Raw genomic sequence first — 25,847 nt, forward strand, 5'->3', positions numbered from 1 at the left:
ACTATTTTGAAGTTAATTAATACAATAAAATTCTTACAAGTAATTATGAGAAATAAAAATATATTATTTAAAATTATGATAACATTCTCTATCTTAATTTATTTTATTTTAAATTATTGTAATTAATAAATCAGTAATAATGTACTTAAATATATAATAATTTATTTTGACAAAAAAAAAAATTATTAAATAAAAAAATTACTTATTTATAAAATTTATTTCAAAACAATTATTTTTATGAATGATATTTAAGGTAAAGTTTGATGAGGTTAAAAGGGACATTTAATAGAGGTCGTTAAGGCGGCAGGCAAACAGTGAAATATTATTTTCTTTGCTTTAATTATTAGAAATTAGACAGCCAATAAATAAGTATCCACGTGGATTGAAATGATTTGGTTTGGGATAAATATAATAATTTTATAGTGGCTGATTAACATGCACCGTCATCCTCAATCCTCCAAATCTTTAACAAACTTCATTAAAAACTCCAAAATGTCCCTGTCCTTGTTGCATGCATAATCACGTCATCCATATATCATAATTCCATTCATAACTTTACCTTTTAATTATAAATAAATAAATATGAGCTTTACGATGTGTCAATTGTCTCAAGAACTAACACATCGTAATTGTACTCGTTGGACATTCACAGTGATGGAATGATCGAGAGTCCTTCGGTGGAGAAAATAAAGGGTTGTAGGGCGTAACAAGTGCTCGTGCTTCGTAACAGGGTGAGGATATGAACAAAGAAGAGGGTTTTACGTAGGTGGTCACTCGACTATTGAACGGTGCAAGAAGCTGATGATAATAACTCGAAACTAAATTACAAAAACCCTAAAGTCAACTTTAGCTCTACAAAGATCAGAATTTGAATAGATATTTTGGAGGAAAGGGTACACAATAGACGATGGTTTACTTTTTGGTGTGGCCGAAAGAAAAGACATGCATAAGAATGAATCTCATTTGTTTCTTCTTATAAACCCTAATCATCATAACCTTCTCCCTTTCCCCACCAAAAAGAAAGAGAAAACATTTAGAAAAAAGGAAGGCAAAAGTGGGAAAAGAAAAGGAAGGTTGGTTGCGTGGTTTAAATTTGATGGAATTAGAGGACATCGTAACAGGGTAAGTTGCTATCATACGAGCTCGTGTCGTCGTTAGCCTCACGATTTTAAGCTCATCGGTAGTAGATATTGTTTTTTTGGCCCGTTACACAGTTTTGAAACGCTTGACCAGTGCCTCACACAGGTGATTGACTTTGATACTATTTGTAACAGCTCAAGCCTACCATTAACAAATATTATCTGTTTTAGCTCGTTAAGTATTGTCGTCAGTCTCACGATTTTAAAACACGTTTGCTAGGGAGAGGCTTTCATACTCTTATAAAGAACGGTTCGTTTCTATCTTCAATAGCTGTGAAATCTCACACTTCCACCTACTAATACTCAAACAAAAGGCGTAATTGAACCCAATAAAGTAATAAGACAAAGAGAAGCAAAATGTGGTCAAACTCTATCATTACTTTCACCATTAGTGTTCCTCTGTTTTCTAATGTCCATGAGTGAAAGAAAGAGGAGAGAGAATGAGATGATAATCGAGAGAATGAAAACTGTGTTCTATAATATTGTATACAGAGACGTTCATTTAACTTACAGGTCTTTTAATGAGACGGGAAATTTCAGTGTTAAAAGAGAATTTTCCGTCCTGAGCTAAATGGAAACAGGGACGAGATTGCATTCCTTGTTTCGAGCTGCCCTACCTATTTCACTCTTTTATATAAATATATAATAACTTAGGGTAAACGAACGAAAGAACGAAAAAACGAACAGTATTTATATAATTAAATTAAGTTTAGAAAGCACAATGAATGGAATGAAGGACCCACTTGAAGATCCTAATAAATACACCATCTTCATCCTTGTTCCTCATCATGATCCTCTCTATAAAACCACTTTACCATCCCCCATTTTCATCTCCAAAAGGAACAAAAGCAAACCCACTTCTCTCCTCCTCCATACCCAAAGCCTCCAACATGGCTCATCCCAACATCATCAGGATCAGAGCCCTTCTACTTCTTGCCCTCACCGTCTTCGTCTTCGCTGCTCGAGTTTGCAACGCTGCCTGCCGTCCACCGTGCTATGGCGTGGCTGTCACCACAGCTCAAGAACATGATGAAGACATGGAAGAGGGAGCTTTGGATGATGAAACAAAGGACAATGATCCTTACCGAATGTATGGTGATGTTCCAAGCCCCGGTGTTGGTCACTGAAAAAGCTTCAATTTTTCAGATCTATATATCTATATATCTATATATATCTATATATATCTATATATATACAGACATATATATATTTATATATACACGGTGTTTGGGAGATTTGCAGATTTGGAATAATCTTTGTATTTATTTTTTCTACCTCTCCTTTTTCTTCAATTTTTGTGGGGTTTTGGTGAAATTATTACAGTTCATGTTTTAGTGTAAATTAATAAATGAATACAGTGGTTTGTTATATATTNTTTTTTTTTTTTTTTTTTTTTTTGAACTTTTTTTGAAATGGGGAACAACAGTTAGATCGGTTGCTTGACAAGTTTTGACTTGTCGGTTGACTTGCTGGCAATGTTAAAAGACAACCGTCGATATTTGATGATAAGATACCTACGGTCGTTGTATCTTTGAAAGCAAAGAGCTTATTTAAGGTAGCAATTTGAACCACTCCCACTCAGTTTTATATTGTATAAATAGTTAAGGTTACGTTTTCTCGGAGCTATTTGGAGCCTCATCCATAACAAGTTTCTTATTGTTATCACAAATGACCTAAGACATAGGTTTAAATTAATATGAGCTATTGGGTCGGCTCGTGTTCGTAACATGGTCCTCTAAAATGATACCTACCATCTTTAATGAAGTTCTAAAGTTGAGTATCGGGCCACACGTATGACATACACATTATTGTTAAACTTGCATGGATCTTTCAACTTTTTAATACATATGAGTACTCACTATTGGTACCGCTCTTTTAATAATATACTTTATGTATATATCGACCCCATCTTTTCATGTCAAAATCAAATATGCAATGGACTTGCCTATGACTTTATTTAAGAGAGAGTAGCATTTGATTGTATAACATCATATAATAAATTTAATTTGACATATTTTTATAGGAAGAAAATGATAAAGATATTAAATATTAATATGATTTGATAAAACTCTTATAAATTCTTTTTTTTTTATGTATATAAATATATAATAATAATAATAACTTTGTCGAATTTTACTCACTAAAAAAATTATTTGCGAAAAAGTCATTTTCTAATGGGCCTAATGGGCCATGAGTCCCCAATTCATTTTCTATTCCTGGCCCATTGGGATCTTGGCCCATTACTAATTTATGGTTTTACTCTACCCTAATTAAATGTTTTTTTTATGTTTTCTTACTTAAATTAGAATTTATTTATCAACATAATCAAGGTTTGAACTCAATTATTATGATTTTTTTTTAAAATTTTGGTAGGATTTAAATTCATTTTTTCTAAAATTTAGGTCTTTTTAATGTTTTTTTTTTCCTTAAGTGGTTTGATTAATTTTTATTGAATTTATCTTTACTTTTTCCCCCCAAAAAGCCTTCTTGTCTGTGAGCCACATTCACCATTCCCAAAGCTTTCAAAATATAAGCCCAAAAGGGGGAAAAGAAAAAAAAAACTGACATCGCCATCATCAAGCCCATCACCATTGAAGAACAACTCAGAAGCTTTATGTATATCCAAAAATGGAGGTTCTGATTAAGTGGGTGATCAACATCACCACCAAAAGAAAGATAGAAGCTAGAGAGTTTCAGCAAAGTAAAACTTAAAAAATGGTGGAACACTGAAACGAAGAAGGGCATTGAAACAAGCATTTGATGTAATAAAGGGCATGTTCTGCACGATCTTCCTCAATCTTTGGACGGGTAGGCCTTGATTTCNAAAAAAAAAAAAAAAAAAAAAACTAGAAGAGAGAGAGAGAGAGAGAGAGAGAGAGGAGAGAGGAGAGAGAAACGGACGTTTTGGTGGACGCTTCGTTTGTGTGAGACTAATTTGCAACTGTCATGAGCTCACGTGATCTTCTTTCCTTTTCATTCTGCCATTTCTGATTCCCACTTCTTCTTTATTGTGAGGAGGAATTTCAGACGCCATTGAAGGAGAAGCTTGTTTTCTTCTCTTCTCTGAAGAACAGAGGCTAACACTAACAGTGAGTTTTCTGTTTTACCAACTGGAAAGAGAGAAGTTGCTTAGAATCTTGTCATGTAATGATGAGGGCCCATCATCTCCATTCTGCATTTATGAGCCCCTTTGCCAAAATATCCTTAATATACAAAAACTACTCTGTTTTTGAGTTTTAATGGCGGTCCTGATATAGATATCAAGTGGGTTTACTGAAAAGTGAGGGATATAACTGATATAACTTTTCTTTTCGTATCTTATCTCCATTTGCAGGTGAATGAGGGGTTTTCTGTAAGCTCTTTTTTCTTCTTTTTCCTTTGAATTTCATTTAGATCTACAGCTAACTGAGCCCCACATCAGGATTTAGCTTGAAGATCGAGATAAAGAACCTATGGATCTTGAGCATGGAAACTGTTGGGACACTGACAAGGTTTGTGTTCAATCGACTCACTGTGCTTCAACTTCACTTTCTTTCTTCATTTCTAGAAACACCCAGTTGTTGAATCGGCTCTAATTTTGGGTTTCTTTCAGAAGGGTTCTTGGAGAACGGTTCTTGTATTGGCCTATCAAAGTCTTGGCGTCGTCTATGGCGATTTGAGCATCTCTCCGCTCTACGTTTACAGAAGCACTTTTGCTGAAGACATCCAACATTCAGAGACCAATGAAGAAATCTATGGTGTTCTGTCATTTGTCTTCTGGACTCTCACTATTGTCCCCCTTTTCAAATACGTCTTCGTAGTTCTCAGAGCGGATGACAATGGTGAAGGTAAGAAGAAGAAGAAGCAGATGTGCTTAGAATTGAAAAAGAACCAATACCCAGATGATGAATTGCTTTCAAATCGCCATTGCAGGTGGGACTTTTGCTCTGTACTCGTTAATTTGCAGACATGCCAAAGTGAGCCTTCTTCCCAACAGACAAGTAGCAGATGAAGCACTTTCCACTTATTTACTTGAACATCCACCGGAGAAGAAGAAGCAATCGAAGGTTAAATTGCTGCTGGAGAAGCACAGTGCTCTGCACACTGCCTTGTTGATTCTTGTTCTTGTTGGGACTTGTATGGTGATTGGAGATGGGCTTCTCACTCCAGCCATTTCTGGTACTGTTCTTCATCTTCTTCTTTTTCCATTTTCTTTCAGTCCATTCAAGCATTTGATTGTTTTGGTTTTGGTTTTTGTTTTGTCCAGTTTTCTCAGCTGTTTCTGGACTTGAGTTATCCATGACCAAGGCTCACCATCAGTGTAAGCACCTTTTTGAGAAAATGAGTTTAAGCTTAGTGTCCTCCTACTGAAGATTTAACATCCTATTAGCAATCATCAGTGGAACAAGAGACCAAACATGTCAAAGAAAAACAAAAGACCAAACATCGAGGACTATGATTTTTTTGGTGTACCTCTGACTATTTGTAGATGTTGTAGGAATGTTGGACTTGGTCAAATAACATTAGGACAAACTGTTCATGGACTTGGTCAAATAACATCAGGACAAGCTGTTCATAAAAGCTATGAGTGTATTAATAATCTATGAGCTATACATGTTAACATGTTTAACATTACATATTATATAGCTCAATACAAGTTATATAGCTAAAATCAGGAGGTTACCTTTGTGCAGATGCAGTGGTTCCAATCACATGCTTTATCTTGGTTTGTCTATTTGCACTTCAACACTATGGCACGCATCGTGTTGGCTTCTTCTTCGCTCCCGTTGTATTGATATGGCTACTCTGCATCAGTACCCTTGGCATATACAATATTATACAATGGAATCCACATGTTTATCAGGCTCTTTCTCCGTATTACATGTTCAAGTTTTTGGAGAAGACAAGGAAGAGCGGTTGGATGTCATTGGGCGGAATATTGTTGTGCATAACAGGTAAGATTAATACATAGAATGCTTATGAGGTTTTGCGGGCTTATCATTGGTTTCCTGTGCTGGAAAGCCAAAACAAATTTTGATTGAATTGCAGGCTCAGAAGCAATGTTTGCTGATCTTGGTCACTTCTCATACACTGCAATACAGGTTATTCAGTTTTCAATGGTTTCTTAAGTTCTAACTTTCCTTTTCAGTTGGTTCAAAACATGGATAGAAATCATTCTCATAAACAAATGGACTGACAATCCTGCTCTGTCCTGTCTGCCTCACCTCCCTTCAGATTGCTTTCACCTTTCTGGTGTATCCAGCGCTCATATTGGCATACATGGGCCAAGCTGCTTATTTATCTCAACATCACACCACCACCAACAACATTGGCTTCTACGATTCTGTTCCAGGTATCAATCACTGATAAAAGAATCTCCAAGCTATCATTCTAGAAGTAGTGTGATGTTCTTCAACTGTTTCGATTCCTTGCGAGCTATTTTTAGGAGACTACTGATAATGGCTTTTGGAAACAGAGAGTGTGAGATGGCCAGTGCTTATAATTGCCATACTTGCATCAGTAGTTGGAAGCCAAGCAATCATCAGTGGAACATTCTCCATTATTAACCAGAGCCAGTCCCTTGGGTGCTTCCCTAAGGTGAAGGTTGTTCATACTTCTGATAAGATCCATGGCCAAATCTACATTCCGGAGATCAATTGGGCTCTTATGATTCTCTGTGTTGCTGTTACCATTGGATTTAGAGACATAAAACACCTCGGAAATGCATCGGGTGAGTTAGTCGCTATCCATACTTCATTTTCAGACGTCTTAAGCTCGGTTTTGCCCACTTGAAATACAAATATTCCATTCCTAACAATCTTGTTCGCAAACTTTCCACACCGATACCGTAATTACCAAGTGTTGCAGACTCTTGCTCCATTCTTCCTGATTGCCTATGATAGATATTAGCTTGCTTCAAAGTTTAAAAAGGACGGTCGAAACCATAAAGTACTGATAGCAGTTGGCCACTTATTTTTACTTTGCAGGTCTAGCTGTAATGACTGTGATGCTTGTGACAACATGTCTTACATCTTTGGTGATTGTTCTCTGTTGGAACAAAACTCCCCTTTTGGCTCTCTCCTTTTTGATCTTCTTTGGGTCTGTTGAATTGCTCTACTTCTCAGCTTCACTGACCAAGTTCAGGGAGGGCGCTTGGCTCCCCATTCTTTTAGCTCTGTTCCTCATGACCATTATGTTTGTTTGGCACTATGCAACCATCAAGAAGTATGAATATGATCTTCACAACAAGGTTTCATTAGAATGGTTGCTAGCATTGGGACCAAGCCTTGGGATTGCTCGCGTCCCTGGCATCGGATTAGTCTTCACTGATCTCACCTCTGGTATTCCTGCGAACTTCTCCCGGTTCGTCACTAACCTCCCAGCATTTCATCGCATCCTTGTCTTTGTGTGTATAAAGTCAGTACCAGTTCCTTTTGTACCTCCTGCTGAGCGGTATCTTGTTGGACGAGTAGGCCCAGCAGCACATCGGTCATACCGGTGCATTGTTCGATATGGCTACCGTGATAATCACCAGGACGTGGATTCGTTTGAATCTGAATTAGTCAAGAAACTGGCAGACTTCATCAGCTATGACTGGTACAGAAAACAAAGAGGCAACTCTAGCAGTGAGGACGATGCATCACGTTCAAATGAATCAACAAGTGAGCGTAGGCTGGCTGTGATCGGAACCGTAGCATTTGCAGGCGCATCTGCTTATGAAGAGACTATGCAGCCTGCAAGCGGATCAGTCGGGTTCCAAACTGTCGACAGCATCACTGATGTGATCGAAATGGAGCCACTGGGAGAAAAAAAGAGAGTCAGGTTCGCTATAGACGATGACTTTGAAGGTGACTCCCAAGCTGAAACAGAAGCCCTTCTGCAGGAAGAGCTAGAAGATCTCGTAGCAGCCCAGCAATCAGGGACGGCGTTCATTCTCGGGCATTCACATGTCCGAGCTAAACAGGGATCGTCTCTGTTGAAGAGACTGGCCATTAACTATGGCTATAACTTTCTGAGAAGGAACTGCAGAGGCGCAGACGTTGCTCTTAAGGTGCCACCAGTGTCTCTTCTTGAAGTTGGCATGGTTTATGTTGTATAGCCCTCAACTGTTCTTTCTGTTCTCTGTCTCTGCTCATTTTGTAAAGATACTGCTTCCTTGAATTAAAGCTAAGTATTCGACCATGTAATTCTCTTACAAACCCAGATGAATTATCTTCCCTTAAACCTAAAAACGATGCTAATTCCAATATGTGATGCTAAATCGAAACTAAGCCTCGTAGAAATTGTGCTAATTCCTATGTCCTTTAGAGTCTCGTTTGGATTGTGTCCCTACACAAACATGTGGATCCAAGACTCAAGCTCTACCACAATCACAGCCATAACTTAACTACTAAACAAATTCCTAAGATTCATAACCAAGTGGCCCTAGAAAAGAAAGAGTGGCATTCTCAACAGATAATTGAACGACAAAAAAGAAAAACAAAATCAAGTGGCCCTAGAAAACCAAGAGATCAAGAGTAAGAAACACAACCACGTAGCTCCACAGCAACCACAGCGCCCAATCTCTGCCGACCTCTAATCTCACTATTTTTCTTTTTTCACTCACTTATAAAACAGAGCGACTCCTCGTCCACAGCGAAATCGTCAAGATCCCCGCCTATTCTTCGAATCTCAGCCTCAACCAAACGGCAGCGATGGTGGCGATTTCTCCATCGCACGTCGGATTCACATCGCAATTCGGGCAGGGATGGAAGACGGCGAGGGAGATGACTCCCGTCAGAAGCTCGAATCTGAGAGTATCAGCAAAAGCGACGGAGAAGGGCGAGGAGAAAGAAGACGCCGGTGAAAGGAAGAACAAGCAGTCGCTGTTTAGCAGCGTGACGGAGGCGTTGGATTTCTCTCAGGTCCGGTCGAGTCGCGACGCTGAGCTTCTCGATGACGCCCGCCAGGCCACCAAAGCCGGCGGTAGAATGAGCCGGGAACAGGTAAACGTTACTCGCAGTTAATTTATTATTCGGTCTAATTAAAAATATAAANAAAAAAAAAAAAAAAAAAAAAAAAAAAAAAAAAAAAAAAAAAAAAAAAAAAAAACTTTAAATCCCGTAATTATAATTTTTTATATTTAATAAAATAATTAAAAAACGGTCAAATAGACTAAAAACTTACTTTAACACATAATTTAATTATTACTTTCACAATTTAACGAAATATATGTTTATAAATATTTCAAATAGATTTTGTTTATGACGTAATATTACAAAAAAATAAATTAAAATTTGTAGTGATTTTTTTTTTATGACGTAGTATGGAGCTCTAAGAAGGAAAATAGGAGGGACTTACAAGGACTTCTTCAAATCCTACATAGAAGGTAAGTAAAAAAATTATGTTATTTATTTATTTATTTAAATTAATTATAATTATAAAAATAGGAAAATAAAATTGGGGTTTTTATGAAATTTAGTGGATGGGCAATACGTTGAAGAAGGGTGGGTGGACAAGACATGCAAGGTGTGCAAGAAAGACACAAGGGGCGAGGCAAGACAAGTCGACAAGCTTGGACGATATGCTCATGTTGCTTGTTTGGAAAAATCCAATTCTTCATCGCCCAATTTCTTCACCAAATTCTTCTTCAAATGACTCGTAAATCCCGAGTATACATACAACTCAATTTGTGTAGCGTGTATTTAAGCATCTCTCTATAGTTAATTTTCACGGTGAAATGATTATATTCTTCATTTTCTCTGTACTGTGTATTTATACTTAAATTGATAGAAAGACGAAAAGTCAAATCTTTGACTCAATTGGGTCTGAAAATCGAGCCATTCACTTGTGGGTGGTGTGCGTTTTGCACAAACTATGGAAACCCAAGAAGGCCCGATTGTGTATTTTGTTCGAGGGAGGATTGTTCGAGCCCCACGTTGGTTAATTAAGATGAAAATCAAAGTCAAAGTGGATAATATCATATCAATATAGAGGTCGTTGTTTCTCATTATTCCAAATATCAATTATTCAACGACTCCATACCTAATAACCCTACTCAGCGGTCCAGCATTAGAAACCCAACACAAAAAACATAAAGAGATTCCAAATAATATCGGTTAAAGATTGGCGAAAGATCAGCTTCCAACATTTAATATCGTTGATTTGGTCAATATCTACGAAACTTATTCAATAAACTATTCTAAAAATTATTAATTTTGATCTTTTATCTTTTAATATTAAGCTAATCAACTATTTATCCATCTTAAAAAAATTGAAAAGTTACAAAATATTGGTGGGTTTGCTTATGATTTATTTGATTTAGTTTCTTTTTACAATCATTTATAAAGAAGAATACACTAAGTGGGGAACAATTTACATAAATGACAAAGTTACACCGCTCGGTGTCTCCTATGTGAGATCTCATAATCTACTTCGTTAAAGACTAGTGTCTGCATTGACACATCGTCCATTGTCTGCTTATGATATCATTTATAACAGATATTGTTCACTTTAGCTCGTTACGTATTGTCGTCAGCTTCAAATTTTTTAAAACGATCACACATCCTTATAAGAAACGTCGGTAGAAATGTGGGAGAGAGTGGGAGGCACGCGTTGCTATAAGCTGACAAATGAGTAGCCATCTTTATGTGCTTGAGAGATAACCCACTACTCACTTTCCAAACTTTTCAATACATTAACATACTTATGTGGGAGAGAGGGCCTGGTGGGATAACTTCTTTTTTTAGGACATTTTTCATTATTTTATAAACCCAAAACAAATTATTCAATTTTTTTTACCTTTTTAGTTCTTGGTTGCACTGAATGTGGACTCGGTTGAACTGATTAAATGTATCAGTTCAGTTAAAGGTGAATATGACAACACTGAATATAATCAACCTCACAGTTTTAAAACGCATCTATTAAGAAGAGATTTCCACACCCTTATAAAAAGATGTTTCGTTTCCTTCTCTGATCGATGTGAAATCTCACTGTTTAGGTACATAATTATTTCTCGTCTTGTCCTAGCTAAGCTACAACTATTACTTAATGGATTTATGATTCACTTCGATTATCACTCAAACGTCTCGTCATTTTTTTTTTTTGACCTATTTACTGTCTCATTTAGCTTATTGGAGCGTAGATTCATTGGATAGCTTCTAAATGATAACAACCACAAGTTTAATTAAATCATTTCTAAGATATTTTTTTTTAATTAAAGAAATATTCGCTTGGAAAAAAATAATAATGAGGAGATGGGTTTCTTATCAGTAAAAGTGGCATACTTTTGGTGGATACACTTTTCTTTTTCTTTATTTATTTATTAACATTATCTCGAGTAAAGTAGATTAATAATAATTTTCGCTCATAATTTAAACCAATTTTAAGTTATATAAGAATTCAGTGTTCATTAAAGCGTTTTTTTTACTATGGATATATATATTTTCTTTTATTTTATATGTTGCGTATATTGAGTTAAACCGAGCCAAAGTCTATGTGGTGCGGTTGTGTCGGTTAGACAAGATCGTCCAAATTGGGGTCTAGACCATATAGGTTGCCTTGGGTCGGTTAGACTAGTGTCGTGGTGAAATAAAAGTGGGTTCAATTTAGGCGCAAGGGGTCCCCAAGATTGTAACTCCATGAGCCAACCACACCGCTAATAAATCTTGTCACAAACACACAGTTTAGAGGTACTGAATACGTGTATCAGCTTATTTATAGCCATTTTGACAGATCTATGAGCACATCCAAGGACCTTGATTCTTCTCTTTCTTCTTTCTCTCCCTGTTTTTTTTTAATCTTAATTTTCCCGAAGCCAAGCTCTTGGCTTCTCTAATGGAGACCAAACATGTCACCCAAGATGGGACTGTGGATCTTCGTGGCCAACCCGTTCTTGCTTCGACGACTGGAAAATGGAAAGCCTGTGCTTTTCTCGTAGGTACGAGTCACTGATATTGTTTGCTTATTCGAATTTAAACTCGCGTAAATTTGCTTTTGGTTTAATTTTTTTTTAGGATATGAAGCGTTTGAAAGGATGGCGTTTTATGGTATAGCTTCCAATTTGGTGAATTATCTAACGACCCAACTTCATGAAGATACGGTGTCGTCGGTTAGAAATGTCAATAATTGGTCGGGATCTGTTTGGCTTACTCCCATCCTTGGAGCTTACATAGCTGATTCTTTCCTTGGCCGCTTTTGGACTTTCACCTTCTCATCTCTCATCTATGTCATGGTAAACCCTCCATCTTCTCGTGTTCACAGAGATGTTCATGGGGCAGGGCGAAAACCGTCCCCGTTTCTTCCTCTTATTTCAATCTTCATCCCCATCAAATTCTTCATTTACTTTTGCGAGAATTTTCCACGAGAAATTTTTAGTGATCGAAGTAGAGTGAGGGGTCAGGGATTTAGACAGGGTATGGGGCAGGGGAGGGGATGAAGATTATCAGTCTCGGTCTTCGATCTATTTTAGCTAGCAGAGAAAAATGTCTGTTCGTGAGAGTTTTCGATCACAAAATTATCCTAATAAATTCTAATGTTTTCATTGATGATATACAAATTAGTATCAAAATTAAAGTTGAGGCATTTATACACAATTTTGTATCAGGGAATGGTGTTTCTGACTATGGCAGTATCAGTAAAGACCTTAAAACCAACGTGCAACAATGGCGTCTGCAGCAAAGCCACGCCCTCACAAATAACCTTCTTCTACATATCTCTCTACACCATCGCCCTCGGCGCCGGCGGCACCAAACCAAACATCTCGACATTCGGTGCCGACCAGTTCGACGACTTCAACCCAGCTGAGAAGCAGATGAAGGTCTCATTTTTCAACTGGTGGATGTTTAGCTCATTCGTGGGCGCTCTCTTTGCCACTCTTGGCCTCGTCTACATCCAAGAGAACCTCGGCTGGGGCCTCGGCTATGGTATTCCGACCGTTGGCCTTCTGTTTTCTCTCTTCATCTTCTATTTGGGAACTCCCCTTTACCGGCATAAGGTTAGAAAATCTCGGAGTCCTGCCAAGGACTTGATTCGGGTGCCATTCACAGCGTTTCGGAACAGAAAGCTCCAGCTTCCGGCTAGCCCCAGTGAGCTTTATGAGGTGGAGCTGCAGGGTTACTCCGGCGCCGGAAAAAGGCTGGTCCAGCATACTCCCATTTTCAGGTACCCTTTCCTCTACGAGACACTATAACTCGTATCAATAGAGATTTATTTCTTACTTATAAACTCATTATCAATTCCTTAATTACCTGATATGGGACAATTCTCCTGAAACATATGGAGCCCTCGAACGCTTTCTCCCCTTAATCGAGGCTCGACTTTTTCTTTAAAGCCTTTGAACAAAATATACCATTTGTTCGACACTTGAATCACTTTTGACGCATCTTCAAAACTCAAAACTTATTTGTTCAACATTTGAGAATTCTATTGACATAATTAAGTTAAGGACATGACTCTAATATCATATTAGGAATCACGATTCTCTATAATATAGTATGATATTGTTTTCTTTGAGCATAAACTTTTGTGACTTTCAATTCTTTAATGAGCCGATGTGAGACTCCTCTCCCAATCATCTTCAACACGGCTTTCCTCCCACCTTCGCTAAGTGGGCAGCATCATGGTGGGCGCACCAAAACAAACCCCATATTCAATGATCCACAGCTATTTTCCCTTTCCATTATGCCGACCCTCCAATATTGTATGAACCCACTTCTAACAAGTGATTGGAACCCTCCAATATTGTATGAACCCACTTCTAACAAGTGATTGGAACTGCCCTCAGGTTCTTGGACCGAGCTGCAATTAAAGATGCCACAAATTCCTCAAGGCCCAAATGCACAGTGACTCAAGTGGAAGGAACCAAGCTGGTCTTAGGCATGGTCATAATCTGGCTAGCCACCCTTGTCCCAAGCACCATTTGGGCTCAAATCAACACCCTCTTTGTCAAACAAGGCACCACCTTAAACCGAACCCTTTTCCATGCCTTCTCCATCCCAGCAGCCTCCCTCGGCAGCTTTGTCACCCTCTCCATGCTCCTCTCCGTCCCATTGTACGACCGCTACTTCGTCCCGTTCATGCGTCGAAAAACCGGAAACCCTCGAGGTATCACTCTACTCCAAAGACTAGGAGTCGGCTTTGTCATCCAAATCATAGCAATTGCTATTGCCTACGCAATCGAGGTTCGAAGGATGCACGTCGTTCGAACCAACCATATTACGCAACCAAACCAAGTCGTTCCCATGAGCATCCTCTGGCTGTTGCCACAATACATCCTCCTTGGCTTCGCAGACGTTTTCATTGCAATTGGGTTGCTCGAGTTTTTCTACGACCAGTCCCCGGAAGACATGCAAAGCCTTGGAACTACATTCTTCACAAGCGGGATCGGAGTCGGAAACTTCCTCAATAGTTTTCTCGTCACTGTCGTCGATAAACTCACCGGAGAAAACGGCGGGAAGAGTTGGATTGGGAACAACTTGAATGACTCCCATTTGGATTACTACTATGGCTTTCTTTTGGTCATATCTACACTCAATTTGGGGGTGTTCTTGTGGGTGTCAAGTTTGTATATTTACAAGAAGGAAGCCATTGAAGCTAAAGATGGCATTGAATCCAAAGCGTTGGATACATCTCTTGGGCTACAAGTTTGATGGAGGCTAATATTGCTATCAATCTTTGTAACCCATCAAAACTTAGAACAACACAAATAATCAATCAAATTGTTCATTAAAAGATGGGATGTTTTAAGATTTACGCGAGTTACAAGCATTTGAATGGTATTAGTAGACACGAGCAGCTCTATGACACGGACGTTTTTCCATTACTATTGAGAATGTAAAATAGCTAGAAAAAAAGGGGCGAAAGTGTGATGTCTCACGTCGGTTGGAGAGGGAAACGAATCATTTTTTACAAGGTGTAAAAACCTCTTTATAGCATACACGTTTTAAAATCGTAAGACTAACGACGATACGTAACGGACGATCTCTACTATCATAGTCAGACACTCCGAACAATCTCAATTAAATTGTCTCCCTGTTAGACAACATTTTAAATTATTTAAAAATAAACAATAATAATTGAGATTTTAGATCCCATCCTTGAATGCTACATATTCACTTCCATGTGCTATCACTCTTTTTAGTCAACCAAATTTAATCTCACATCTCTCAATTATCACTCTACCTTGTTAGCTGCCAACTACGAGCGGTTGAAGTCTCGTGTCGATGAAAAAAGATTGACGAGTTTTTTCTTAATAAATACAAAATTATAATAATATATAACGTTCTCGGTTAAGTTGAAAAAATTAAAATTATTATCGATTGTTTAGTATTATATGATGTTTTCAATTAATAATATATAAAATTCTTCAACACGTTACCTATTTATTTCGAGAGATGTTTTGTCTTTATTCACGTATTTTAACAAAAATTCAAAGAAGTCACTCAATATATAATTATTTTGGAGTTTTCTGATTGAAATTGTAAAAAAATAAAAATAAAAATACTTCCGTGGTATAGATAATAAATTTTAATTATTTTTTAGATTTTCTTAATTATCATATTCTTATAATTACTCTGATCGGTATATTGTCTCGGTTTATTCATATATCTATTTTTTACTCGTAGAATTAAGAAACTATAAATTATTATCGAAACAAAAATATAAGATAATTTAGCCAAAGAAAAAAAAGAAAAAAAAAGAAGAAAAAACTAAAATGCGAAAAAGGATGAATCAGCGGCCACCGTGGGCCGGTTGTACAAGGTGGAGGAAGAGGAAGAAGCATCCTGAAGAGGCGGCGGAGGTAGCTCGGGAGGCGGCGGTGGCGGTGGTGGTAGGGCAATGGAAACCATATTACCTTGTCTATATTTGCATCTCAGTATCTCAGCTCTAACTGCAGTGAGTGTAGCTTGTAACGCTTGGACTTGGTGTTGTAGACATGAAATGGCGCCCATGCAGCCATACACAGGATCTCTCAGCCTCACATTAGCTTCATAAATTAGACTATTCGCAGTATTATCTCTTTCATTTTTCGGAACTTCCTGTAAAAAAAAAATATTCTATCACGGCCTTTAAACTTTCAATTTTATATCAATAAATTCTTATCGTTACCGTTACCTTGAGCATCTTGGAGACATTGCTGGCGCCGAAGACCTTGTGGACCGAGGCGAACTTGTGAGGCTCGTGGGGGGAGAAGTATGGGGCGAAGGGACATTGTTGACCACATCTTCTTCTTAGGAGCTTGCAGGCTGCGCATGGAGTAATGGCGTTGAGAGTCCTGGGAGGACCGTGCAGTCTGTGTCGTGGAGGAATGTTTGATGATACCGCTCACTTTCTCTTCTTCCCCAACTCCTCCGATCTATCTCCATCCATGTATACAGCTAATTTGAACATAACTCAATGTCAACCTTATAAATCATTGTTTCTATTATCTTTGAAAGTGTTCGTGACATTGTAACGAGAATCAAGAACTATAATCGAAATCGTCCGGCTCAAATTGTAGTATAATATTTTGAGGAACAAAATGAAATTGTCGACTAAATTATTCGATCTCGAGAGAGAGAAAGAGATGGATTTTCTTACCTTTCTTTGGACATTCAGCTGGCATGCTCTGCTCTTCAAGTTAACCAAGAAGAAGCTAAGCAGAGAGGGAAGAAGAAGAAAGAAGGAGAAATAGAAAGAAGTGAAGCTCAAGTAGATTTGAATGGTGAAAGATGAACTGGGTCATGTCCATTCGTGGTGTACGAGGATTCCACGACAGATCTACAAACAAAAAGACCAAGAAATTATATATAAAAGTAAACGGGATTTTGGGTATCACCTAATTTCATCCAAAATTTGGACTTGATCAATGCAAATTGTTATTTATCTATGAAATTAGTGTTCGATTTCACCCAAATTTGGACTTAATCAAATGAAATCAGTGGAAATTGTTGTTTATCTATGAAATTAGTGCTCGAATTTGATGGTCAAATAAGAATTTTGGGATATATATTGTTTAGGATAAGGGCGAGGGAATAAAACAGGAGGTGGCATTATTATATTAGAGAATTTTGCCAACACTGCCGTATCCAAATCCACAATTATCCCAATTTTTGGCGAACACACGGGGCACGGATTGTCCGGTGGATTCGTTACGACTCCACGAGCTTCTCCTTCACAAAAGAAAAAGGGCCAAAACCCTCTCCAACAAACAGCGTTTTTTTGGGGCTTTCACGCTCTCGAGCTCTCGACCCCTTCATCGTACACAATGGACTGCACTTGCAGCAATTTCAGAACCTCCACTGCTCCTTTTTCATGGATACCCACTTCCACTTCGAAGCTCAAATTTCGGGTACCCTTTTCCCCCTTCTTTGCACCCCCTCCCCCGCTTTTGCTTTTATGGTTGATTGTTCTAATTTTTGTAGAATTTGAAGCGTTTGAACTCGATTAAACATTCCATGGTGGCGATGAGCGTTTCTGGGTCTGGTGAAAATGGCTCCCTCGCTAGGTTTCCCCTTACACCCAATAAGCTTTTCATGCAGGAGGTACTGATTTGTCTAGATAATTTCTTAACTAGTTGAGCTATGTTGGGCGCTTGTTTATGTTTTGTAACATGTTTGTATGTTAGGCAATTGGAGCTGAATATGGGGAAGGATTTGAATCTTTTAGACCAGATGGTCCGATGAAAGTGGACGTGGTAAAGAAAAGATGGACTATATTGGGCTAGTTTTCTTCTGGTTCTTTGTTTGTTTGGATGTTCTGGTTAGCTTCATTATGAGAGTTTTGGTCCTTCCTTGTTGCAACCAGGATTTTTTGAACGACAGATTGCAAGAAGGATTTCTTAAAAGAATTCGTTATTCTATGAAACCAGATGAAGCATATGGCTTAGTTTTCTCTTGGGATAATGTTGTGGTAAACTCTATGTTCTTATGAATTCACTTAGTTCCCATATAACCACACGTTCTGAGTTGATGATGGATACAATTATTTTCAGGCAGATACTCAAACTTTGAAGTTAAACGCATGGAAGCAACTTGCCTCAGAAGAAGGTGCTGTTCTTATTGTTTTTTCTTTTTTGGAACTGACTGTATAGATGCATGTCTTTGAAGTGGAAATTAGTAAGGGAAACAAGAAAATTATGTACGTTTTTTTGGAATTGACTGTATAGATGCATGTCTTAGAAGCAGTCGTTCCCCTCGATAGCAATGACGCTGGGCTTCGAAGGGGTGGATTGTGAGATCCCACATCAGTTGGAGAAGGGAACGAAACATTCTTTGTAAGGGTGTGGAAACCTTTCCCTAGTATACGCGTTTTAGAAACCTTGAGGGGAAGCCCGAAAGAGAAAACCCAAACAGGACATATATGTTAGTGGTGGGTTTGGGCTGTTACAAATGGTATTAGAGCCAGACACCGGATGGTGTGCCAACGAGGACGTTAGGCCCTGAAAGGAGGTGGATTGTGAGATCCCACATCTATTGGAGAGGGGAACAAGTGCCACCAAGGACGCTGGGTCCTGAAGAGGGTAGATTGTGAGATCCCACATCGATTAGAGAGAGGAACGAAGCATTTTTTATAAGGGTGTGGAGAGACAGAGAGTTTTGAGTCGTCCCTTAACCTATGAAATGGAGAGATATGAACTCTTTCTAGTTTAGCTTCCTTTATTTGGAGGCTATTTGAATTAACAAACCTTTAAACTTTTGTTTTCTTGTTTTAAATTTTGAATTATAATTGCTATAGGAAAAAGAGTTCCCGAAGATGGTGATGTGCAGAAACTAATGCTTTATGCGGGTGCGGATCAAGTGTTGCAGAAGGTTTGCATCGTCTTTTGTTTTGTTGAAGAAGTAACTCGTGTTCTGTGACGTTAGCTTTGTGAAAAATGCACTCTAATTTACCATCACTTGAAAAAAAAAAAAAACAAATTCTATGTCGATTGTTTGGTCGGGAATTGGGATTAAAAAGGTTGCTGTGTTCTCAGATACTTCTAAACTATCCTCTGCCTTACCTTAAAAAACATTGTGGTTTTTGTTTCCTGCTACAAGCTCCATACACCCCATGAATGGATTTGATTGCATTAATCCGTAGATTCTATGTTTGTCCTTGAGGAGTTGACTCTTCAGTTCACCAACTTCCATAACCTTTGTCATCTTGGATACAATCTATGCTACTCGGGTTAGAGAGTAAGCTAGTGGTGCTTTTGGCTACTGGACTCTCGCCATCTAGGGTGCAGCACTCCACCGTTTCACCTAGCAGCATGACACTTGTATTGCTCTCCCACAACCCCGTTCTCATCATTTAGATGGCTCCCATTTTGCTCTCTGCTACTACGGGAATCACTTTTGCTTTCTTTTCCTCTAGCTACTAAGATGTTTCAGTTTCTCAGGTTGTTTCTTGTCTGACCATGGATTCATGTGATCCCACATTGGTTGGGGAGGAGAACGAAACACCCTTTACAAGGGTGTGGAAACCTTTCCCTAACAGACGCGTAGTGGGAAGCTCGGAAGGGAAAGCCCAAAGAGGGCAGTATCTGGATGAGCACCGACTCCGCTGTGTAACTCTGAAAGACGCGTTTTAAAGACTTGAGGGGAAGCCCGAAAGGGAAAGCCCAAAGAGGATAATATCTATTAACGATGGGCCTGAGCCGTTACAATTCAGTAGCAGGTTGACCTATTTGGGAACTCAACGATTAAATCATTACTCCCTTTAACTGGTTGTACGTTTAAATCTCCCACAACATAATAATCTAAGCCATCTGATAGTAACCGGTTTACCTCTTAACTCTTCACCCAGCTGTGCCTTGAAAACATTGGATCATGATAGCTCAAATATGGTTTGATGATAGTAACTGTTTATTTTACTGTCATTGTTCCGTTGTTCCTTGTTTACTTTTTTGGTCTATGTTCCTGCACTTTTTTGTCAGTTAGCAACAGTTTCATGTTTTCGAAACGCTTTCGATAACTCTGTTCGACCCTTCAGCTTCTACTTTGGGGCATGGCAGAAAGTGAGCTGGATAGACTGAAACTGAGGTTTTCAGAGTTGTATTACAGAGGTCTTCTTTCGGTGAGTTATTTCATTAAAAAAAATTTATACATTGTCTTGTTCATTACATTAATCATGGAAATAATTCAAATATTTTTGTTATTCAGCTTAAAACGCCTGTTGATGGCCTCAAAGAGTGGCTGGATGCTGTGTCTACAGCTCGCATCCCCTGTGCCATTGTCTCGAGTCTTGATCGGATACACATGCTCGAAGCACTAGACCGAATGAGTTTGAAGAAATATTTTCAGGTTGGTATACTGATTCCTCAAACCTTCTCTTTCGTACAAAGCTAGAATTCGGAATAAGGAATGTGTGAGATCCCACATCGGTTAAAGAGGGGAACGAAGCATTCCTTATAAGGGTGTGGAAATCTCTCCCTAGTGAACGCGTTTTAAAATCGTGAGGCTGACGACGATACGTAACGGACCAAAAGCGGATAATATCTACTGGCGGTGAGTTTGGACTGCTACAAATGGTATCAGAGCCAGACACCGAGTGGTGTGTTAGCGAGGACATTGGGCCCCAAGAGGGGTGGATTGTGAGATCCCACGTCGATTAGAGAGGGTAACGTGAAACGTTCCTTGTAAGGGTGTGGAAAATCTCTCCTTAGTGGACACGTTTTAGAACCGTGAGACTGACGGCGCTACGTAACGGGCTGAAACGGACAATATCTGCTAATAGTGAGCTTGGATTGCGTTGTTATAGATTGTGTGTTGTATGGTTACATAGAAATATGAAAATTAGGTGGTTCCAAGGTTGAGTGCGTTCTCGTTTTTGCAGGCAATCGTAACAGAAGAAGACGATATGGAGTCTATGGCTCATAGATTCCTGTCTGCTGCTGTCAAGGTAAGGACCATAGGAAGCAAAACCAGCACATTTTCCATTGTTGCACATTTTCCATGGCTCATAGATTACTTGTTTCAGCTGGATCGAAAGCCTTCGAAGTGTGTGGTGTTTGAGGATGATCCTCGGGGCATAACCGCTGCTCACAATTGTACAATGATGGCTATAGCATTAATCGGTGCCCACCCCGCGTACGTGCCTAATTCTATGTACATTTCTTAACAATCATCTCGATCATCGACTGATATAGATACCTGAACGACAATGTGCAGATATGATCTAGTGCAGGCTGATCTTGCAGTTGGTAGCTTCAACGAGCTCTCGGTGATCAATCTGCGGAGATTATTTGCTAACAAGGGTTCGACGTTTATGGAACTGCAAAAACAGAGTGCCGAGAAAGCTCCGTCGAAGAGAAAGCTTAGGATCGATACGATATTCTGATTCGTTTTCGTGCATTCCTCAGTTCTTTTCCATGTTTATAAGTTCATCATGGTGTGTCAATTCTTTTGTGACCTCTCTCTTACCTGAAAACTTCCGAATGGAGTTAGAATAGTTCATAGATGAATATGGCTTAAAATCTATGGATTGCAATTGTTTTAGGATTTTCATCTTTACCATTGTTTTTTAGGGGAAAAAAAAAACTTTAGTATTCGATGGACCGAAAAAAAATAATCACGGGTGTGATCTAGCTTCCTTCGTCTCTCGGGACCAATGAGGGGTAATATAGGAACTACGCCTTTCGGCTTGATCTCATGTCTTGGCTTACCCTCTGTGGATGAACCTTATGGGGGCATTGGACTCTCACCAATGTTTGTGTTACTCAAGCTGACATTCTTGCACGGGTGCTTTCCTCCAAGGTAAAATGCTTCCCTACCGATGCATTTTTTTACATCTTACAGGTTCGGCAAATTGTTTAGCCTCGTTTATCTTCAGTGTGAGAGCACTCGATCAATGAGTACAGCGCACTCTTTTAAGAAAAATAGTTGTAGGGGCTAAAACAAAAACTTTCTAAGAAAACAGTTTCGAAATTTGACCCTTTTATAATAATTTAGGTAAAATTAAGTCCGATTAATATATAAAATTGATCAATTACAAATGAAAAATCGATAAAAATTGATGATTATTTTGAAATATTTATTATTGCAAATGATAATATTGGTAGGGAGAGATAAGGCGATTTATGGTAAAAGGCCTTATCCTTTTTATCCAAATGCGATTTCCATTCCCTTTCCTCTGTCTTCTTCTCCAACGCATCTGACCAGTCAACAATTTTGCAGGTTGAGGGAGATGATATACACGATTTTCATCTCTCTGAGCTTTTGAATTTCTGCTCTACAACAAGATCATGTCGTGCATTCACAATAGGCCATTACCTTGTTTCTCTGCTTCCTCTTCTTCTTACCCTAGAAGAAATCGATGCGCTTCTTTTAAGCCGCGAATCCACTGTGCTCTTGGAGGTATGATCCTTTTTAAGAATTGGATTTCGCTCATTTTCCTAATTCGAGTTTGGTTTTTAATGGTTGGATTTGGGGAAATGTGGATGGGTTTTGCTATCATCAGAAAGTGCTTCTCGGGTTATGTGTTAGCATCATGAGAATAATGATTGTAATGCAAGATAATCACATCCAGGAACTGTAGCAGAGCCAAAATCTACCACTTCTACTGAACCATTGTTGCTTAATGCCGTTCGTGGAGAAGATGTGGAAAGGCCCCCAGTTTGGTTGATGAGGCAAGCTGGGAGGTACATGAAGGCAGGTTTATTTGGCTAAAGATTTCTGTAAACCGTCTTTTTTTTAACATTTTCACATACCTTGGCTTAGAGATTTTGTTTTTCTTCAAATGGTTCAAGTAAACTAGATCCTAAATTTATAGATTATCCTCATTATATTGTGATGGTCGGTTTTCTCAATCGAAATGGTTGTAGTACCTTTTACATCATTTTTCTAGAGAAGACTGTACCTCTTGCAGTCTGTGGAGGATTTTGGTGGGATTTAAAGCCCATGAACTCGATAGTTATAGTTAAATGGCTCAAGCCCTCAAGCCCACTCTAGCAGATATTATCCTCTTTCGGTTTTCCTTCCGAGTTTCCCTTTAAGGTTTTTAAAACTTCTCTGTTAGGGAGAAATTTCCACACCCTCATAAAAAAAGACTTCGTTCTTCTCCCCAACCGATGGAGGACCCCCCAATCCACCTCCTGGCACACCGCCTCATGTCCACCCCCTCCGGAGATTCTGGTTCTAATATCATTGTAAACGGCCTAAACCCACCGCTAGCAGATATTGTCCTCTTTGGGATTTCCCTTCCAAACTTTCCTTTAAGGTTTTTAAAATGCGTCTACTAGATAGAGATTTCCACACCCTTATAAAGAATGCTTCGTTCTCCTCCCAGCCGATGTGGGACCTCACATAAAGCGATCTGGGAATCTATTTGGTTAGTTCACCCAAAATTCCTTTCTGCAAAAATCTGTTTCTATTTAGCCTCCTAACGATGCTGTTCATCGTCATTTAAATCATAGCTCCATTTTAGTTTTGACATTCCTTTGGCTGCTTTCCTTGATGCTTTTGAGTCTAGACATGTCTTTGTCTTCTGATTGATGTAGATATGAACAGAAAAGACGAGTTGATAGATTTAACAAATTCTTTGCTGAAAAATATTTGGTGAGACAATCTGCAAATAAAAGATGGAAAAAGAAAACGAAATTCTGTCATTTCTATTAGAAAGATTTTGAGTATGCATAAAATGATTTCCTATGAATTGTTGTTCTCTTTGAAATTTGAAACTTATTTTAAACTTGGATCTGATATTATGCACGCCTTTTGCAACAGAGTTACCAAATTATTTGCGAAAAATACCCTTCATTTCGTCAAAGGTCAGAGAATACAGATCTTGTTGTGGAAATTTCTCTTCAGCCTTGGAATGTCTTTAAGCCTGATGGGGTGAGCTCTATCATATCAAGAAAGCATTATTTTGTTCTAACATTTATAGCTGAGTTAGTTCATTGTCATTGTAATCAGATTTCATTTGTGTTGATGTTTGCGACAGGTGATCTTATTCTCGGATATTCTCACTCCACTTTCCGGGATGAATATTCCGTTCGACATTGTCAAAGGTAAAGGTCCAATCATTGCCAATCCCATTAGTGAGGCTGCTCAAGTTGAACAAGTGAGGGAATTTGTCCCTGAAGAGAATGTTCCATATGTTGGGGAAGCTTTGACAATTCTGCGAAAAGAGGTCTTAGATGTCATGTATTGTTTTCAGTCTAGAGTTCATTTTATGTAATGTCTTAGCTTTTCAACCTTTGGTATACTTATCATGTGTTTTTCTTTCCAGGTTGACAACAAAGCTGCAGTTCTATGTTTCGTTGGGGCTCCGTTTACCCTTGCATCGTATGTGGTTGAAGGTGGTTCGTCGAAGCACTTCTCGAAAATAAAAAGGCTTGCATTTTCTCAGCCACAGGTAATGCCACATTATAACTTGGGACCCATCGTAAAGTTACCTTCGTTTTGACTTAGGCACCACCCGATATTTGTAAATGTAACATTCCAAGCTCATCGCCGGTAAATACTGTCTTCTTTAGGCTTTTCCTTTTTGGTTTCCTATCAAGTTTTTTAAAACGCGTCTGATAGGGAGAGGTTTCCACACCCTTATAATAAATGTTTCGTTCCTCTCTCTAATCTCTAATCAATGTGGGATTTCACAATTCATCTCCCTTCGAGGCCCAGCGTCCTCGCTGACATTCGTTCCTCTCTCCAATCGATGTGGGATCTCACAATGCACCCACTCCGTGACCTACCATCCTCGCTAGCACACTGCCTGGTGTTTGGCTCAGAAGGGGGTGGATTGTGAGATCCCACGTCGGTTGGAGAGGGGAATGAAACATTCTTTATAAGGGTGTGAAATCTCTTCCTAGCAGACGCGTTTTAAAACACTTGAGGGGAAGCTCGAAAGGAAAGTCTAAAGAGGACAATATCTACGAGCGATGGACATGGGCCGTTCCAATAAACTTGTCTCTGTATTTCAGTTGATAAACAGATACCTTCATCCAACTTCCCAAAATCCCATGTACCGCCTTCTGGTTAGATAAGCAAGCATAGTGAGCATAGACCTATTATTTCTCCTGCAGATTCTCCATGCATTGCTTCAGAAGTTTACAAGCTCAATGGCGAGGTACATTCAATACCAAGCAGATAACGGAGCGCAAGCGGTTCAAATCTTCGATTCATGGGCCACAGAGCTCAGCCCCGTGGACTTCGAAGAATTCAGTCTCCCATACTTAAAGCAGATTGTCGAATCTGTGAAGAGAACACATCCAGACCTCCCATTGATTCTTTATGCCAGTGGATCCGGGGGCTTACTTGAAAGGCTGGCATCAACCGGTGTCGACGTTGTTAGCTTAGACTGGACGGTCGATATGGCTGAAGGTAGGAGGCGATTAGGAGCAGACATAGCAGTTCAGGGTAACGTCGACCCCGGCGTTCTCTTCGGTTCCAAGGAATTCATCACCAAAAGGATTAATGATACTGTGAAGAAGGCAGGTAAAGGGAAGCACATTCTGAATCTAGGCCATGGTATTGTAGTTGGTACGCCCGAGGAAAATGTAGCTCATTTCTTTGAGGTTGCTAAAGGAATTAGATATTAGTGGCTGTCTGAGATTTAGTTGAATTTTTGTAGTGTTGTAAACTTATTCATTCTTCTTTGTTGAATCTCCAAACAGCATGTAGAGAGACTGATTCTTCATAATATTGATTTTTTTTTTTTTCTTAATTACTTTGAACTCGAAATTGATCGAAAAGTTGGAGGAAAAGCTTACTAAAGTGACGTACAATGACATAACGATGTTTGAAATGTTTTCTTAGATTAAGTTTAAAAAATCGGCTGTATAGTGTAGGTTGA

General features: G+C 38.8%; 5 protein-coding genes, 1 long non-coding RNA gene and 1 pseudogene across 20 annotated transcripts; 5 read left to right on the plus strand and 2 right to left on the minus strand.

Moving 5' to 3' along the window:
• The first annotated feature begins 3,686 nt into the window (after nucleotides 1-3,686).
• On the plus strand, nucleotides 3,687-8,317 carry LOC111794557 (potassium transporter 2-like). Of its 12 annotated transcripts, XM_023676609.1 has the most exons (12): nucleotides 3,688-3,947; nucleotides 4,167-4,228; nucleotides 4,474-4,491; nucleotides 4,561-4,630; nucleotides 4,732-4,966; nucleotides 5,052-5,297; nucleotides 5,386-5,439; nucleotides 5,813-6,073; nucleotides 6,168-6,220; nucleotides 6,354-6,471; nucleotides 6,595-6,849; nucleotides 7,106-8,317. In XM_023676609.1, exons 4-12 carry the CDS (start codon nucleotides 4,592-4,594, stop codon nucleotides 8,215-8,217), a joined length of 2,373 nt encoding a protein of 790 aa, XP_023532377.1. In that variant the 5' UTR covers nucleotides 3,688-3,947; nucleotides 4,167-4,228; nucleotides 4,474-4,491; nucleotides 4,561-4,591; the 3' UTR covers nucleotides 8,218-8,317. The 12 variants fall into 12 exon arrangements, with proteins under 12 accessions (XP_023532452.1, XP_023532377.1, XP_023532369.1 ...); XM_023676601.1 differs by having other exon boundaries at nucleotides 4,474-4,630; XM_023676642.1 differs by lacking the exon at nucleotides 4,474-4,491.
• LOC111794625 lies at nucleotides 5,370-5,906 on the minus strand. Of its 2 annotated transcripts, none has more exons than XR_002815121.1 (3): nucleotides 5,803-5,906; nucleotides 5,592-5,687; nucleotides 5,370-5,447 (listed from the first exon to the last, which is right to left on the minus strand). It is a non-coding gene; the product is annotated as an uncharacterized LOC111794625 (long non-coding RNA). The 2 variants fall into 2 exon arrangements; XR_002815118.1 differs by having other exon boundaries at nucleotides 5,370-5,485.
• A 102-nt stretch (nucleotides 8,318-8,419) lies between the features above and the next one.
• On the plus strand, nucleotides 8,420-9,919 carry LOC111794620. Its single transcript, XM_023676697.1, has 3 exons — nucleotides 8,420-9,103; nucleotides 9,423-9,486; nucleotides 9,580-9,919. The coding sequence occupies exons 1-3, from the start codon at nucleotides 8,813-8,815 to the stop codon at nucleotides 9,753-9,755; spliced, it is 531 nt and encodes a 176-aa protein (XP_023532465.1). The 5' UTR covers nucleotides 8,420-8,812; the 3' UTR covers nucleotides 9,756-9,919.
• Nucleotides 9,920-11,833: 1,914 nt separating this feature from the next.
• Nucleotides 11,834-14,845, plus strand: LOC111794633 (protein NRT1/ PTR FAMILY 5.1-like). 2 transcript variants are annotated; one of them, XM_023676720.1, is made up of 4 exons: nucleotides 11,834-12,036; nucleotides 12,113-12,330; nucleotides 12,703-13,259; nucleotides 13,882-14,845. In XM_023676720.1, the coding sequence occupies exons 1-4, from the start codon at nucleotides 11,934-11,936 to the stop codon at nucleotides 14,744-14,746; spliced, it is 1,743 nt and encodes a 580-aa protein (XP_023532488.1). In that variant the 5' UTR covers nucleotides 11,834-11,933; the 3' UTR covers nucleotides 14,747-14,845. The 2 variants fall into 2 exon arrangements, with proteins under 2 accessions (XP_023532488.1, XP_023532497.1); XM_023676729.1 differs by lacking the exon at nucleotides 12,113-12,330 and having other exon boundaries at nucleotides 11,953-12,036.
• Nucleotides 14,846-15,805: 960 nt separating this feature from the next.
• On the minus strand, nucleotides 15,806-16,487 carry LOC111801926 (annotated as a pseudogene).
• Nucleotides 16,488-17,149: 662 nt separating this feature from the next.
• Nucleotides 17,150-21,568, plus strand: LOC111801243 (5-amino-6-(5-phospho-D-ribitylamino)uracil phosphatase, chloroplastic-like). 2 transcript variants are annotated; one of them, XM_023685256.1, is made up of 11 exons: nucleotides 17,150-17,427; nucleotides 17,501-17,620; nucleotides 17,704-17,772; nucleotides 17,883-17,987; nucleotides 18,070-18,124; nucleotides 18,813-18,886; nucleotides 20,049-20,132; nucleotides 20,219-20,359; nucleotides 20,892-20,957; nucleotides 21,036-21,145; nucleotides 21,227-21,568. In XM_023685256.1, the coding sequence occupies exons 1-11, from the start codon at nucleotides 17,344-17,346 to the stop codon at nucleotides 21,393-21,395; spliced, it is 1,077 nt and encodes a 358-aa protein (XP_023541024.1). In that variant the 5' UTR covers nucleotides 17,150-17,343; the 3' UTR covers nucleotides 21,396-21,568. The 2 variants fall into 2 exon arrangements, with proteins under 2 accessions (XP_023541024.1, XP_023541025.1); XM_023685257.1 differs by having other exon boundaries at nucleotides 17,510-17,620.
• A 588-nt stretch (nucleotides 21,569-22,156) lies between these two features.
• Nucleotides 22,157-25,718, plus strand: LOC111801269 (uroporphyrinogen decarboxylase-like). Its single transcript, XM_023685258.1, has 6 exons — nucleotides 22,157-22,411; nucleotides 22,584-22,705; nucleotides 23,780-23,890; nucleotides 23,997-24,185; nucleotides 24,285-24,410; nucleotides 25,078-25,718. Exons 1-6 carry the CDS (start codon nucleotides 22,300-22,302, stop codon nucleotides 25,591-25,593), a joined length of 1,176 nt encoding a protein of 391 aa, XP_023541026.1. The 5' UTR covers nucleotides 22,157-22,299; the 3' UTR covers nucleotides 25,594-25,718.
• Nucleotides 25,719-25,847: the final 129 nt, after the last annotated feature.

Source organism: Cucurbita pepo, chromosome LG01 (assembly GCF_002806865.2).
Source record: "Cucurbita pepo subsp. pepo cultivar mu-cu-16 chromosome LG01, ASM280686v2, whole genome shotgun sequence".
NCBI lineage: Eukaryota > Viridiplantae > Streptophyta > Magnoliopsida > Cucurbitales > Cucurbitaceae > Cucurbita > Cucurbita pepo.